Source organism: Drosophila elegans, unplaced genomic scaffold, assembly GCF_018152505.1.
Source record: "Drosophila elegans isolate 14027-0461.03 unplaced genomic scaffold, ASM1815250v1 contig_149, whole genome shotgun sequence".
In the NCBI taxonomy this organism is placed as follows: Eukaryota; Metazoa; Arthropoda; class Insecta; order Diptera; family Drosophilidae; genus Drosophila; species Drosophila elegans.
In genome coordinates this window covers 14,960,502-14,976,459 of record NW_024545513.1, presented here as the reverse complement: position 1 = coordinate 14,976,459, position 15,958 = coordinate 14,960,502, and the positions used below count along the sequence as shown (strand labels likewise).

The 15,958-nt window shown below is 40.0% G+C and overlaps 3 protein-coding genes across 3 annotated transcripts; 1 reads left to right on the top strand and 2 right to left on the bottom strand.

Moving 5' to 3' along the window:
- The first annotated feature begins 5,860 nt into the window (after positions 1–5,860).
- On the top strand, positions 5,861–8,712 carry LOC108149966. Its single transcript, XM_017277886.2, has 4 exons — positions 5,861–5,977; positions 6,806–7,020; positions 7,488–7,667; positions 8,020–8,712. The coding sequence occupies exons 1-4, from the start codon at positions 5,966–5,968 to the stop codon at positions 8,282–8,284; spliced, it is 672 nt and encodes a 223-aa protein (XP_017133375.1). The 5' UTR covers positions 5,861–5,965; the 3' UTR covers positions 8,285–8,712.
- A 644-nt stretch (positions 8,713–9,356) lies between these two features.
- LOC108149962 (larval serum protein 1 beta chain) lies at positions 9,357–12,557 on the bottom strand. Its single transcript, XM_017277882.2, has 2 exons — positions 12,255–12,557; positions 9,357–11,618 (listed from the first exon to the last, which is right to left on the bottom strand). The coding sequence occupies exons 1-2, from the start codon at positions 12,462–12,464 to the stop codon at positions 9,459–9,461; spliced, it is 2,370 nt and encodes a 789-aa protein (XP_017133371.1). The 5' UTR covers positions 12,465–12,557; the 3' UTR covers positions 9,357–9,458.
- Positions 12,558–12,731: 174 nt separating this feature from the next.
- Positions 12,732–15,598, bottom strand: LOC108149965 (Meckel syndrome type 1 protein homolog). The gene is made up of 2 exons (XM_017277885.2): positions 13,435–15,598; positions 12,732–12,803 (listed from the first exon to the last, which is right to left on the bottom strand). Exon 1 carries the CDS (start codon positions 15,526–15,528, stop codon positions 13,447–13,449), a length of 2,082 nt encoding a protein of 693 aa, XP_017133374.1. The 5' UTR covers positions 15,529–15,598; the 3' UTR covers positions 12,732–12,803; positions 13,435–13,446.
- Positions 15,599–15,958: the final 360 nt, after the last annotated feature.

Genomic DNA, 15,958 nt, shown 5'->3' with positions numbered 1-15,958 from the left:
TAAGATATGTTCCTTGTAATGAATAAATTATATACAATTAATACATTTATAATTAAGCACAAAAAATTGCTTTCATAAAATATTTAAAAATAATAATTATACAAAATCCGAAATTTTTACATATTTGTCTATCAATCAAAAATATTCTTTCAAAAATAAGGAAAAAAACGAAATATTTAGAAAAGAAGTTTTAGATTTTGTTATTTTATAGTAAACTAAAGTGGTTTTAATATTAAGCTTGAGATTACGTTAATATATTGTTAAATTTACAAATGATCAACAAAATCTGTAAGTTTTGTTGGTTTTCTTTATTCTTACTTACTTATAAAAAACATTTAATTTAATGAAGAAACCGATTGCCTCATCGACAAATTGGTAGACTTAAAAATGGAATTTAAATAATACGACCCTAAAAAGCTTGCGAATTTAATATCACATTAAATTAAATTCGAACAAATGGCCCACTTAAGTGTATTGTTAAACTCGTTTTAAAATTTGTACATTAGTATAAGTAACGGTAAAAATGTATTATTAAAATATAAGTATAAATTAGGAATATAATTGAATATTTTTTAGAACAGGTAATAGCCGTATATTAAAAAATAACCAACTTCAAGAAAATAAAATCTAATAAATGAATAAAACGAGTAAGTTACGGCATTGCGGCATCTACTTTCATCCCAAATTTCGATGACACATATACCACCGAAACGCACTGTATGCCGTGCATATATTTAAAGGAACTTAATACTCCCCTAAAATAAAAAATAAAATAACAAACTGGTCTTAATTATACAAATTCAACAGAAACTACAAAAAGCAAAGCGCAGAGACAGATAACTTTACGTTTTGGGGTAAAAGCAAAACGTGTTTAGCTTTCTATTTAAACTATGCAAATTCGCATTGATTATTTATTTCTTGGCTTTTGGCAGAAATAACAAAAATAAAACCCCCACCCCTCAGTGATCAAAGTAAAAAAAAAAAAAAAAAACAAAAATCAAATAAAAAGGTGAAAAAAAGGTAGAAAACAGCCATAAAAAAGGAGCGTTCGATCGATCGGCTCAGGTGGAATATGCATAACCGGTCAAAGACCACAGAGAACCTGATCGCAACTCGATTTAGTTGGTTTTGCTCGGCAACTCGGCAACTCGACAACTTGGCAATTCGGCTCTGGGTTCTGGACCGGCAGAACCAAAGCCAACATTGGGGATGGAGATATTGATATAGCCGAGCCGAGCCGAATCGAACCGTACCGTACCGTATGGCGTATTTCCTTAAGTTGGCCATAAAATATGATTTAGCCACATATTATTTATGGCCCGCAACCAGATCGCAGTTCTCTGATTCAGAACGTGCAGCCATAACTGATTTTTAATATTCCATTCAGATTCAATCACATGCCCTGGACATGCTCCACTAATGACAACCCGCTCTCGCCAAATTCAAATTTAGGGGCGTCGTCATCGGCCACCTACAAGTATTATATCGTATAATATGTATAATTCCGGGGAGATGGCTGGATAATGTGTACGAAAGGCGGTGGGGGGTGTTCCTTCTGCATGTGCCGATGCCCAATGCAAATTAGATGGACGGATTAACGGACGGCATCGGAATCAGAATCAGAATCACATTCAGAATCAGAATCAGAATCAGTATCGGTGCCTAGAACCAGTTGCGTAGTGCGATGTGGGCAGATAGATATCGGGTATCCATCCGAATATCAGTTAGGCGATGGGTGATAGCTTGCTCCAAAATGGAGCTGAACAGATTTATGGAACTGTCTATAAGGAGAGGTTCACAAAAAGATCTGCATATCAATAGATTAATAGATGCACTGATAGATACTGCTTAATTTGGCCAATAAATTGAACAAATTATACATAAAGAGATTGAAATGGTTAGCGAAACTATGAATAAGAAACGGTATCAAATTAACAAATAAGTAAACATAATAAATCCATATAGGTACTCTTGGTATCGAATTGCATCCTTATCATTAAATATCTCAGATGACAAAATGTATTTATATAAATAAAATTAAGTGGTAACAAAGATAGTAATATAAGTTAGTACACAGGAAAATTAATAATAACCAGTTCCTACAAATTATTTATATAAAATATTTTATTTTCCTGTCACAAAGAGACAGTTAAAAAATAATTAATAAATATAAAAGGATTTAAAAAAAAGTTATTAAGCTTAACATAACAATTTTGGGAAACAATTAAAAAAAAGGGTTAAAAATACAAAAAATGATAAACATACATTTTGTATTAATATTTTGCAGACATCTATTAGACATAAAACAATTGTGAATTGATTAAGTCTGCTTTTGACTTCACAAAACTGATATAATTAAATTAAATTTAGCACATTTATAGCCATCAATCTCTTTTTTATCAATGGAACATTTAGATAGAAGTATCTAATGGAAACAACCTTAGTCCAATTCATTTAGCAAAGAATATTAACTCATGCAAATATAGTTTCCTATCAAATCAAACTACTTCCGTAGATATTGACCAAGGGTATTTTTAAAGCCTACTTTTTGGGTTGTTAAATCAGAACCTTAAAATTGCTGGAAAATTTTTCCTAATGTCTCGTTAAACTCGTTAATAAAAGTCCCATTTAATAACTGCTCATCATGCTGGTCAAATTTAGACCCTGATTTCAGTATTTGTTTTCCAACTCGAACTATGTTTTTTTACATAATTTTTACATCATCCATCCCGCAAAAGGCCTCAAGGGCAAAAAAATAGAAGGAGAAAACAGAATCGTTTCGAATTGTATAGAAAGAACAGAACTAAATGTTTTGGTTTCTTGGAAATCTCGTTTCTGTCTCCTTATAATTGCTAATTTATTTATTTATTTTATATTCTTTTTTCTGCTCTTTCTTTATTGTTTTGGCTAAGCGTTCACGGGGAAAAAAAAAAAACAGAAATACGTTTTGATAATTCCCAACGAAGATTTGAATGCTCTTTGGGATTTTATAGAAAATATATGCAACTATAAAATACATTTTATATATTTTAAATGATTTATTTATTTCAGAAACATTACTTTTATAGTTAGGTATCAAATTTGTTGGTACTTCAATGTATGTATCTACGGCTTGCAATGAAATTAAAAGCACTTTAGCTTATAAGAATGAATAAAACCTATTTAAAATTATATATAATTTTCTTATACTAAATTGCGAATTTCTTCTAAAAATATGTGACCCCTGTGAAAGTTGAAATACCCTCAGAATGTAGGCCAAATATCGAAAATTCGGCAAAATTCAAAGCGCCCAGCGAAACGAGGGAACTGGGGGCTGCGTAACAAGTTGTTGGATCTGTTAATTTGCCAAAGAAATCACTGACAGGCACGGGCAATAAAAATTAGAGACACAACACGGGCAAATGAAACACTTTCTTTTCTTTTGTATGCAAATGGCAAAATGTAAAGCCAAGATCCAGCAAAATTCGCGCTAAGCGAATGGTAATTAATGCAGCATCTGCAGGCTTTTTACTTGGAATTAAGGCAATGCCAATTAATGGGGTAATGGGTTGACCAAGATGAGTCAGATTGATTGGGTGTCCAATTCCGATTCCGATTCCGTTTCCAAGTGCCACTCCCTTTTGGGGTCCGGAGTTAGAGAACTCGTTTGCACCTCCTAAGTGAGACATCAAGATCGGCTCAAAATCGAAGACAAAACTCTGGGGCGTGTGCAAGTATGCATAACAAATGCGATTCGGTATCAAAGACACAACACCAGACACCAGGTTATTTTCCAAGGCGAACTAACGAACAGCCATCACAAAACTGACAAGTCGCTGAAATGGCCAAAATCGAAACTAAACCCAAAACGTTTTCATTAGGTTAAGAAACCAAGAAGCCAAGAAGCCAAGAAACCAAGAAGATCGGCCGACAACCAGAAGAAGAATCTCGTCAAAGATCCACCAAAGCCGATGAAAAATGAATGCCGTGCGGCATTCGTTTAAGTTATTAAGCATAAAACTTAAATTAGAGGCACCATTAGCGATTATCATTAGAGTTGCGTGTCCGGTCCGGTTTGATTTCAAATCTCATCTTATCGATGGGAAAGCAAGATGTGATTGACTAACAGCTATTTTCCCTTTCAAAATGTTTGTGCACAAAACACTGGGGAACTCGAAATCTGAAATAAATATGTTCTCTAAAGTCAAAAGAGAACAAGTTGAAGCACTAATTTACTGTCTTCAATTTCTTGAAATGCAAAATGATTAAGATAAAAATAGATTGAACGAAAAATAATAGATATGTTTTCATATATTTGTGACTGTGTTCCAATTAATGTATGTGTATCGTTATAAATTTCCTACAGAATATATTTTATCTTTCACACAATCAATAAAAAATGTTTAATTCAAGTTAAGAAATATAAATCTTTTGAAAAATCGTAAAATATTTATAGATAATCATTATATATTCGTTTTCATGAGTTTTACATTTTTGCCACTTCCCCCCATTTGGGTAAAATAAAATTGCTTGATTTTTTATTATTGTCATATATCAGAATTTGTATAAACCATATAACACCATAAAAACATGAAAGATCATTTGGAATGGGCAAAACAATAATAAACGTTAATACACCAAGAACTAGTTCATTAAAGAGTGGAATTGGGATATTAAATTTTAAGTAGGAATATGTTTTGGAATATTAAAAAAAATATTAAAGAGAAATAAAAGTCAAGGTTTTGCTACTTTTTAGGTAAAGATCTTCAAGATCTTGCCGAAGCACCGACAATGGAACAATTAGAGCTCCTCAAAATCAGATAACATATGGGACCTCAAATAGAGCCATTAGTGTAACCAATAGCTATGCAAATGATGGAAACACAAAACGCTGAAAAGCTACCGAAAGCGAGAACCCCTCGCATCCGAGGTTAAGTGCCATTTGTGAGAGCCCAAGACTCCAACAGACACTGATCCGCCAGAAGATTTCGACCACACCAGACAGCAGTGGGGAAAACAAATGGAATCGCATTTGATTCATTTTGATAAGAGCGAAACGGAACGACTAATTAAGCGAAGGCTGAACATTGAACATTGATGCATTAACATAAGATGGCCTGAGAATGGGGCAATCTTATCAGAGGAGAAGATTGAAGAATCAGATCCGTTGATTCCATTCAGCAGTACTTTCGGAACTTGGGTGTCCATGCCGCTAAAACTGGTCGCCCAAAATCGACGCATATTTAATCGTTAGTATCAGTATCAGTATATATATAATAAATATATATATATATATATATTAAATATATATTCCATGCTTTATAAAAAATTAACGCTGATTTAAATTTACGCACATGCACACACGCACACACACACACACACACGCTCTGTGAGAGGAGAATCATCATTAAACGTGTATGCTAATTTGATGATGGCGGTTTTCTAATTTTGTTGCCCCGAAAACCAGATTTCTATGCTGCGATCAGTCTCCGTCAGCAACGGAAAGCCAGAAGAATTGCCCAGAAGACCCGTAAAAAGTTACATCTTCTAGAGGTTCATCCATCTCTGGCTCTGGCTCTTTGGCTTTGGCCCCAGATGGATGATGATTTTGGCTTACAGACCCCACTTTTTTTTGGGCTAATCCCCTCCCCCGCCCCCTAAATATTTTTTTTTTTTTGTTTTTGCTCTGTTGGTCTTAAACGTTGACAAACTTTGGCTTTTTGTCGATTCTAAGTGGCTAACGGCGACGTCGACGTCGGCAGAGGCAACGGCAGCGGCGGAGGTTCAGTTCGTTGTCCGGTTCCTATTTCTGCCGACGTCGCTGCCGGCGCAGCAGATAATACCATATATAAGGAAACAAGAAGTGGCATCGTTTGTATTTATTTGCTAGAATCTGTGAGCATCGGAACTAACCGAGCCGCCACAATATAAACTAAATAATAGTCCTCGTTTCGAATTTTTTTTCGCCACACACAAACACACAAAAATGAAGAGTTTTGTAAGTGCCAACACAAAAATATCTACAGCAAATCTCAAAAACAGTCTAAGAAATTTTTCAAATCATTTTTTTTGTGGTGTCCCAATGAAGTAAAGGGTCAAGTGAAAGTGCGCGTTACAAATGTCCTTAAATAATGTGAAGATTTTAAAACTAAACCCATACTTTTGAAAATTAATTTGAAATCACTTTAAATCCAGAACAAATAGTTTTTAAGTTTCGGGAATCACTTAAAAATATTCTAAAGTATATAAAAGAATATAAATAAATAAATGTAAAAATAAAAATATAAAAAAAAATGTTTCGGGAATAAATCCTTTAAAATAAATGAAAAAACAAAAACCGTTTGATTTAAATTTGAATAAGTACAATCAATGAGCCACACTTTAAGGAAAAGTCCGTATCCAAAAACGATCGGATCACCTTGAGCGACTGCACAGCTCATCAACGTCAAAACAGACGCATGACAAATATCGAAACGGTTGGAACCCATTATGATTAGTGCCTCGGCCCGAAACCAAATCAAATAAATCACGGCAAATGAAGAAAAAACATCGAGAGAATCACGAGACAATGCGACGCTATACCGACCGACAGTCAAAAAAAAAAAAATAAATAAAAACGCCAGCGAATCGCGCGCGACTTTGATTAATTGCCCGCTAATGCGAAATGCAAAAATGCAAAATACGAATACGAATAAGAGATTTAAATCGAATTTGAAGCGTTAAATGCCTGTGATGCACACGTCCATAATAGATCTAAGATACGCTAGGCGATCGGAGTGATATGGAGTACTAACCAGAGATATATCTTTCTTCCCTCCTCTTGCAGCTGATTCTTTTGGGTTTCGCGGCTCTGGCGGCTGCCGATGTCAAGCACCTGACAGACCGCAATCTGGACCTCTTCAAGTACAACCCCAGCGACATCTACACCCTGCCCGAGGACATCGATGACGAGAAGCCGGCGGTGCACTTCAGCGGCGACGTGATGAAGGCCAAGACCGAGACGCTCCAGAACTACAATTCCGGCAAGAAATTCAAGCTTGAGTGAGTATCCCATACATACATTCCAAAAGAAAGTAGTAAATATATTTTTCTGGAAAAAAAAGACTCGTTTAAAGTGCCTTAAAAGCAAAAACAATATTATATCCACAATTGAAACCCTTAAAATAATTTATTTGGATTTATTTTTATAGTCAAAAATATATTAGCATTTCAGTGCAAATAACAATTAATTTTTAAACTTAATATAAAGAATATTATAAGAAGTGCAGTAGGTCTGAATACTTTATTTTACAATCAATACTGATTACAGCATTAGTTGAAACTCAAAAGATTTTAAAACGCCTTTTGCTAAACTAAGAGTTAAAGGGTTGTTAAATAGATATATTTTTTAAATAAGTTAACCAAATTCAAACGTAGGTGACTTCTGTATAAAATTCTATTAATTAAAAGTATTTTGTTTATTTATATTTATTTTGTTTTTACTAAATTTAAAACCCAACCACTTACAGATTGAAGACCCAGAACGGAATCGAAGTGAGCAGCGTGGGCAAGCTGAAGGACGACAAGACCTTTGTGGTCAGCGGTTCCTACTCGTTCACTGGCGCCGATGGCAAGCGGTACAGGACCCGGTACACCGCCGATGAGTTCGGCTACCACCCCATCACCGAGCTGGATCTGGACATTCCCGAGTGAGTATTTTACGAACACAACAATTTTCAAAGCAAAATTAACTGAAAAGTAAAGAAAACATTATTAAATTAAAACATTAAAAATGAAATGTGTACTTGAAAAGGAACTAAAAGGAAAAAAATAATAGGAATATAAAATCTAAAAAAAAATTTAATAAATTAGAATTATGAAAATATATTTAATACATTTAATTCAATCTTTGAAACCTGTTCTAGTTATTTTGCCCAATTGAAAAGGATTGAAAATAAAAGAAAATAATAATTTGTACTTCGAAAATATGTTTGAAATTATACAAAAATAATTAAACATTTTCAGAACAATATATGCTAATAAGTTACATTTATTTTATAGGCCCCAGCCTTTGGCCGCTGCTGGACAGCGTCAAACCGTGGATCCCAGCAGCCTGTTGGGCAACAAGAACCGCTTCCAGTTCCTGCAGCAGAACTTGGGCTCCGATCAGGGACCTCTGCGCGGCAGTGGACAGAGTGGCGATGACTACAGCTACTCGTCTCCCTACGGAAACGGAAATGGGAACGAGCACGGAAATGGCTACGATTACCAGCCCCCTAAGGTGCCTCTGTCGACGCCCTCTCGTCTGTATCTGCCCACGGCATAAGTTTTATGCCCACGCCAAGAAAAGAAAACACAAAATACCTACCCCAACCCCCCAACCCGTTTCCCGATCCCTGATTTTCCCCAGCTGCAAGTATTTAGTTTTTTAAGTGCAACTCCAACAGGCAAAATGAAGAGTAAACAAGGCAAATCACAGAGCTAGCGAAATTTTTTTTTATCATTTTTTAGTGTTATATACGGAGCACAATTTTATATATGATATTATACCTATACACAATGATATATGTTATGTATCTACCCCACACACACACACACACACAAAACACACACACACAAAACAAAAAACACAAAAACTTAAAAAAAAACAAAAACACACAAACACACAAATCCCGACAAAAGACACAAACGAATCTATGTATATACACTGAGTGATATTAGTAGTAAATAAAATGGCTAAACTAACGATCAAAATCTAAATTGGTTTTAATTGGTAATATTAACGAGAGATTTAATCGATGGCTTAAATGGCCAAACTTCTTTATTGAACAGTTAAGTGGGTGAGTAAAACAGCACAGACTTTCATTTTCTATTCTGGCTTTGGGTTTCTCAATTAAATTTGTTAATTGAATTTATATTTAATTAATTTAAGTTTACGATTTCTAAACATGAATTTCAACATTTTATTAAAAGCCTAAAAGCATGCAAATAACGTATTAAATCCTATATACTTTCTAATATTACATACACAAGAAAAATTTATTTATTGGATCAAAAAGATCTACTCGTCTGGTAAACAACATGTATTATTTATAATGTCTATTCACCAAGCTAAAACCAACTGCAAACAAATGTTAATCGTATAAAAAATTACTCATACGTCATGTTACTCATGTGTGCGAAAATTTAAAGCTTGCTAAAAGAAATGTCAACGATTATCAGATCGATCTTATGCAACTTCGTAGCAATGTACCGGTTTTAGATGAAAGCAAGCCAACTTAAATAAAAGAAACAAATAAATCGGTAAATAATTCAAATCGATATGTGGGGAGCCAAATGATAAGCCGAATGGCACCCGATGACCCCTGACCCCGTCGTCAAATCAAAGATACATCAACTCTTGGTTTTTTTTTTTTGAAAGTTTATTTCACTTTTTGCTCTGCTTATAAACTATTTATAAACTATGCTCAATGGTTGCTTGAGAATGGAGCATGGAGTATTTAGAACTTGAAGTACTTGGTGTAGTAGTCGTTGAAGAAGGCATAGTCGAAGTGGCCGTAGTCGGAGTAGCCCTTGTACTGCTCGTACTTGTCCATGGTGTCGGTGTGGTAGATGGTCACATCCTTGAAGTACATGTTGGGCACAAAGAACTCGTACTCGTCGACCTCGCGATCGAAGGGATAGCCGAAGGGCATGGCGTCCAGGTAGCGGGCACCCGAACCAATGCCGCACGAATGCGTCTGGTCAAAGGTGGCGAACTGTTCGTGGGACGGGGCCGCGTAGGGCAGGACCATGAAGAACATCTGCATGTGGAGGCCGCTCTTCCAGCCCTTGGGCAGAACAAGGCGATCGGGGAAGCCGCAGTGGGGCTCACTGATGTCCAGCGGGAAGTCGTACTTGCCATCGAAGGCCATCATCACGTAGCGATACAGTTCGGTGTAGGTGGTGCGATCCTTCACGGTCCACGTGAACTCGTTCGACTGACGGCTGATCAGGTTGCTGCCGGCCTTCAGTTCGTAGTAGAACTCATCGATCTCCATGAAGTTCATGCGATTGTCGGCCAACGAGATCGTCCTGCCGAACTCATCGTACTTGGGGCCCAAGAAGGCGCGAATTACGACCTTCTCGACCTTCGAGGACTCAATGGTATAAGTGTAGCTGAATGGCTTGTGGTTCAGACGCATCTGACGGGCGAACAGGGACTTGTCCCACACGAACTGACCCTCGTGGAAGACCATCTTGTCGTTCAGCATGTTGCTCACATCAAAGTCAACCAGATCGAAGTAGGTGGTCAACTCGCTGATCTCCACATGCTTCAAAGTAACGCCCGGCAGCAGCAGCTGCTCCTTGGTGTACTTGGGCAGGTGGTGCATGAACTGGAAGTAGACCTCGGCTATTGACTTGTAGAACATGTAGAACATGGGGTCCCGCATCATCGTCTCGAAGTTGACCATCACATTGGGATAGATCTCCATCTGCTGGTAATCGGTGTCGGCGAAGTACATGTGGGCGAGCATGTACCAAAACTGGAAGAACATGTTGTCCAGGGTGTCAATGTTGCCCTGCATCAGATTGCCAATGAACTCGATGGACTCGGGTTTGCGCAGATCGATCGTGTGGCCATCGGCCGTCTTGTAGTAACCCATAGCGATGATGTTGTGGATGCGTCCCAGGAAGCCGGTGATCTTGTCCAGCATCTCAAAGTTGCCGTACGTCTCCATCTCGTAGTAGTTCTTGCGGGCACTGTATCCAATGCCATTGTAGTAGACCATCTGGGGATCGTAGCCCATCTCGATCTGGTGGTACCACGAGAACTGCGGTATCTCGCCAAGTCCGTGCGACAGACGCTCCATGTAGTACCTGCTGAGCAGCTGGTGCACATTGTACAGCCACCACTCGCCGCGACGGTCGTTCTTCAGGCCGAACGTGTTGCCGTCCAGGAAGAAGGAGTAGTCCATGTTCAGGTAGTACCAGTAGGCGTTCCAGCCCAGATCCTCGGTGAAGTAGGATAGCTGCGATTCCTCGTTGTAGTGGTGCAGGTCGCGGGTGTAGTCCACCGGCATGTAGAACTTCTTCACGTCCTTCATCATTGCCAGCCACTTGCCCTCCTGGTTGAACTCGTAGATGTTCTCGCGCAGTATGTACTTGTCCTCGCTGTAGAAGTGCTCGCCCAGACCCATCAGCTTCCACCACTGCCATGTCTTGAAGTCCTTGATGTACGTGTAGTCCGAGGACTGGTACATATTACCAAAGCCGTGACTGCCCGTCTTGTGGTACACATCCAGGTACTCCTTCTCGTACAGACTCGTCTTCATCCACATCTCGTAGTCGAACTTCTCGGCCTCCAACACGAACTTGCTGTTGAAGAAGAACTGGGGGAAGATCTCGTGCACCGTGGGCAGCATCAGTCCATGGAAGTCGTCGCGATGGATGACGGCCAGGGTCAGGGCGTAGACGAACATGCCCTCGTTGAAGTGCATGCGGGCAAAGGCCACGTTGCTCGCGAAGGTCTCCCAGTCCTTGACGTAGTAGAAGAAGTTGAACAGACCGCGCGCCTGCTTGGCATGGTGCTTCACCAGAGCGCCGAAGAACTCGCCCTTGGGCAGCAGGGCATGTGCCTTGTAGGCCTCGAAGAACTTCTTCATGTACAGGTCGAAGTGCTGGAAGAGGTGGAAATTATGATTTAAAAGGTGCGCCTAATCGGTGTATGCTAGTACCTATTTACTTGTACCTAGGTACGTAACTAGATACCATTTTATAGTAGGTAAATTATTTTGGTACCTAAACATTTTTTTGTACATAATACAACTTTGACAAGATGCTAACCTTGGTATTTAGGTACTGAAATATTTTAATTTAACTATTTATTAGGAACTGAAATATTTTGTTCTTTAATATTTTAATGCCAACCAATTAATTCATCCATTGTTTTCATATATATGAGTTTAAAAGTACTGACATAAAAAATGGAATAGTAAAAACAAAATATCTGACTATTGCGTCCCAAATTTTATATTTCATATTTAAATTAAATACCAAATCACAATATTAATGTTAATATGCAGGTATTTGAATTATTGTGGAAAATATTAGATTTCAAATGGGTCCCATTTCTTTTAAATACATTATATTTAAGTTTAATATGGTTTAAACTTGAATTTAATTTTCAGATATTAATATCTATTTCTAAAATAATCAAATGAAATATAAAAAAAAAAATAAATATTTTTATTCTACTATTATTACTACTTTTTTTTACCATTGCCTCAAAACTACTCCCAAACTTGATATCTCACCGTGTAGTGCGATTCCTCGAAGTAGAACTTCTCGCCCTTCTTAATGTACTCCTCGAAGGCCAGCGGATCCTCCACGCGGTAGACGATCTCGAACAGGAACTTCTGCTTCTCGAGGAAGGCCTTGTCAGCGATCTTGACCTCGTGCTTCTGGTGCAAGCTGCTCGCAGCGACCACGCCCACCAGGGCCAGCAATGCGATGGCGAACTTCATCCTGATTTCTCTACTCTTCACTCTGGACACTCGACTTCAACTGCTCCGGACTAGATGCACCCACCAGTGGATGCAATGCCTAAAGACTGTTGCCTTACTGCCGCCCACAGGTCTGCTTTTATAGCCCAGATTGGTGCGGGCATCTCTGTGTGTGTTTTTTTTTCGACGCCGGGGTCAGGGGTCATCGGGTGTATCTCAGGTGGCGGCCGCACCATCTGTTGCCAGTTGTTGCTAGCCTCCAGCGAATCGGCTTATCACCCGCTTATCACTCGCCTCTGTTGGTCCCCACTTATCGAGTTCCGATTTCTATTGCTCGCATTGTCGATTTCTATGCGCCAGCTGCAGTTGCAATAAAGAAAGTATAGTAAAAAGTATATGTAAAAATCCAGGTTTCATAAACAAAAGCTGATTTTTAATAATTTTATTTAGTACAGCTAAAGCTTTGCAAATTGTTAGAAAAAGGTACCCTTAATATTTAGTTTAAATAAACTAAAGAAAATTAATATTTTTAAAAAGTAAAATTAATATATTAATAATCATTTATTCTCTTTACCGCCTATGAGGTTTTAATGTCAGCCTAGATGTATGCAAAGAATAATATCAAAATCAAAATTTGCTTTTTTTTAGAAAGTACTCGCTGACATTTTTATGGCAAAATGAGATAGCTGAAGCCAAAACATTCAAAAGGGGTATTAAAGTTAAGAGCATTTTCCAGCGAGCTTTCAAATATATTTAATATAGGATTTTGCAGCTTTCATGGGATATTTTTGAAAGTGCAAACTATCAAAAAAGAGAAAGAAAATATCTATTTCTAAAAAAGTATTACACTAGTATAGCCCCTTAAAGTGAATGGGATTACTATTTGGAGTACTCAAAGCACCTTTACTTCATTAACTTATAAAAAGCTGTCATCCTACCTCGAAAGTATGCAAATAAATTTGATGAAATGCTGATGATATGAGGGGGTTACCCTTGGATCCGATCAACGGGCCTCCAGCAGCGATTCGATCCGCTCCCTGGCCTCCACATAGGCGGCCATCACCTCGTCCAAAGTGGTTGCCCTGGATGTATCCGCATTCGAGCCGGACTTGTCCCCCTCATCGTCATCGTTGTCATCGCTGCTATCCCCCAGATCCAGATGGAAGTGCAGCTGACTGGCGGGCTCGACCTGCCGCTGCTGCAGCTTCTGCAGCCGGAGCAGCAGAGAGCCGGTCGTGGTCATGGCCATCTCGGCACCCGCATTGTCATCCATGCGGGAGTGCAGGTCGTACTGTTCGTGCACATCGAAGTAGGACACAAAGTCGAAGAGCTGACGACCGCCAATGAAGTAGCGATTGAGGGCATCTAGCCAGGTGCCCAGCGGTCGGATGCACTGCAGCCGCATGGAATCGCAGCTCGACGGGGTTGTCAGCGAGATGGCATAGTGGGCGTAACCCTCGCATCGCTCCCTTTGCCAGCCATCGATGCTGACCACCTCGAAGTAGAGATGCAGGAGGTCAGTGGGCTGGTGTTGCTCCTCGCAGAGCAGCGTTACCTGCCAGCAGTGTCCCAGGTGGGCAGTCCTCCAGTCGCCGGCATTCCTGCAGGTGGCCGTGGCTCCCTGCATGGGATCCTCGCCGGGCGCAGCTTCCCACAGGGTATTTGCCGGTGGTTTCAGGTAGTACCGCACATGGATGTTGGGGTTCTCGAAGTGCTGCGCCTCCTGCAGTTCCAGCAGCAGGGACACCCTCCTCATCCTCTTCGGCGGCATCTCGAATTGCAGCAGATTACGCCTTTCGCTGGACGCTGCCCGCCGCTCGTGATAGTACTCCAAGATCTCCAGGGCGGAGGCCTCTGCGGGCAGCTCCACCTCGGAATTGTCATCTGCCAGCTCTGCATCCTGCTCCTGCTCCAGAAATAGATCCTCTTTCAGCACCTCCAGTGGCGTGGCATTCTCGAAACCATAGGCATACAATTGCCGACAGTCGTTATCCCGCTCGATCCGCAGCACATAGTCCAAATCCTGGGCAGAGCCACTGAAATCGGGGTACACATACAGCAGACCCTGCTCCGGATCATACTGCAGGCTCACCAACAGAGTGTCCTGCTGCAGATCGGCATAGATGTACATTAGTTGGTAGCCTTTCTCATGCAGATTTCTAGCTTCCTCCGGCATTATGTCCTCCGCATCGCCGTCAACCACCGTGTGAATAAGACAAGTTCTGGCCGCAAAGTTGGGATCACAGTGTTGCGAGATATCTGACATGTTGGCGGAGGACAGGGCATTGGAAACGATGCCCAGAGGGACCAAAGACACTGCCGATTTCTGCCTGCACTTCGATTTACGCACCCTGCGACGCACTCGGGTTACGGGTTCCGTATTCTCGTTCTCCTGGTTCTCCAGTTTCCGCAGATATTGCTGTTGCAGCTCCAGAGTTTCCAGGGCCCAATTGTGATAGCGACGCTGGAGCTTCGAGGCACATCCTCCGGGATCGGGCTTATGGCGTTCCAGTTCGGCCCGACTGAAGTGCTTTTGCTGCCAGGATATGCGTATGGTGGCTATGCCACCATTGCAGAGCTCCTTATTTCGTTCGTAGAAGAGATCGCCGCCAAGTCGACTGTTTTCACTGAAGATGCTCCACGAGGGATTACTTTGCGACTCAGAATCGGTAACGGGAGCGGGAGCGGGATCGGGATCGGGATCGGGATCCTCTGCATCCTCGACTCCTTCTTCCTCTCTCGTCTGGGAAATGGGACTCCTTCGTCTTAACATTTGATTTCCAAAATTCCCAGCATTTCCCATATTGTAATAACTGCAGTAGTAGCCCAAGCGATTTGCTCCACCATAGGAGTCAACGCCTTGTGGCACGTGGATTAAGCAATCCTGCCAGATTTCCCCCTCCGATCTGGGATAATGGTCGTGGTGGTCACCATGTCCGCTGGCGGACTGAGCACCCACGTACTCGAACTTGGGCACCGGCAGCCATTCACTGATGTGCCGCAGCTTCAGTTCCAATTGCAGATCCCCCATATTCCCACTCACACGATAGACTCCTGTGCGCCTCATGTCCTTTCCCTGCTGCATGATTTCGTCCTTTAATTTATTTTTATTCTCATTTAATCACAAATATCAGGCCTCCTTCGTTCTGTTTTGTTTTCGGTCTTTGAAATACCGTTGCCAAGGCAAACACTATCGATGGTTGCTATGACAACGGACAACGGCTTGGGCCAGGGCTGACAACTATCGTTTTGGGGAAATGCTAGCTTGAAAATAGCCGAATACTCAAACTTTCATAAAATAAATACAAATAATTTGGAACAAAATAAGTTTGTTTTCTGTTTTTTTTTGTGAACATTTTACGAACATATATCAGCTATACGAAAACGGTTATATCAAATCGAAAGCTGATCAAGAAAAAGTTAACTTAAGTTAAGTTTCAATTTAGTATAACCATTACAACATTTTTGTTAGGTTTTGTAGTAATTTAGTAATTTCATCCAAATTCAAAAAACAA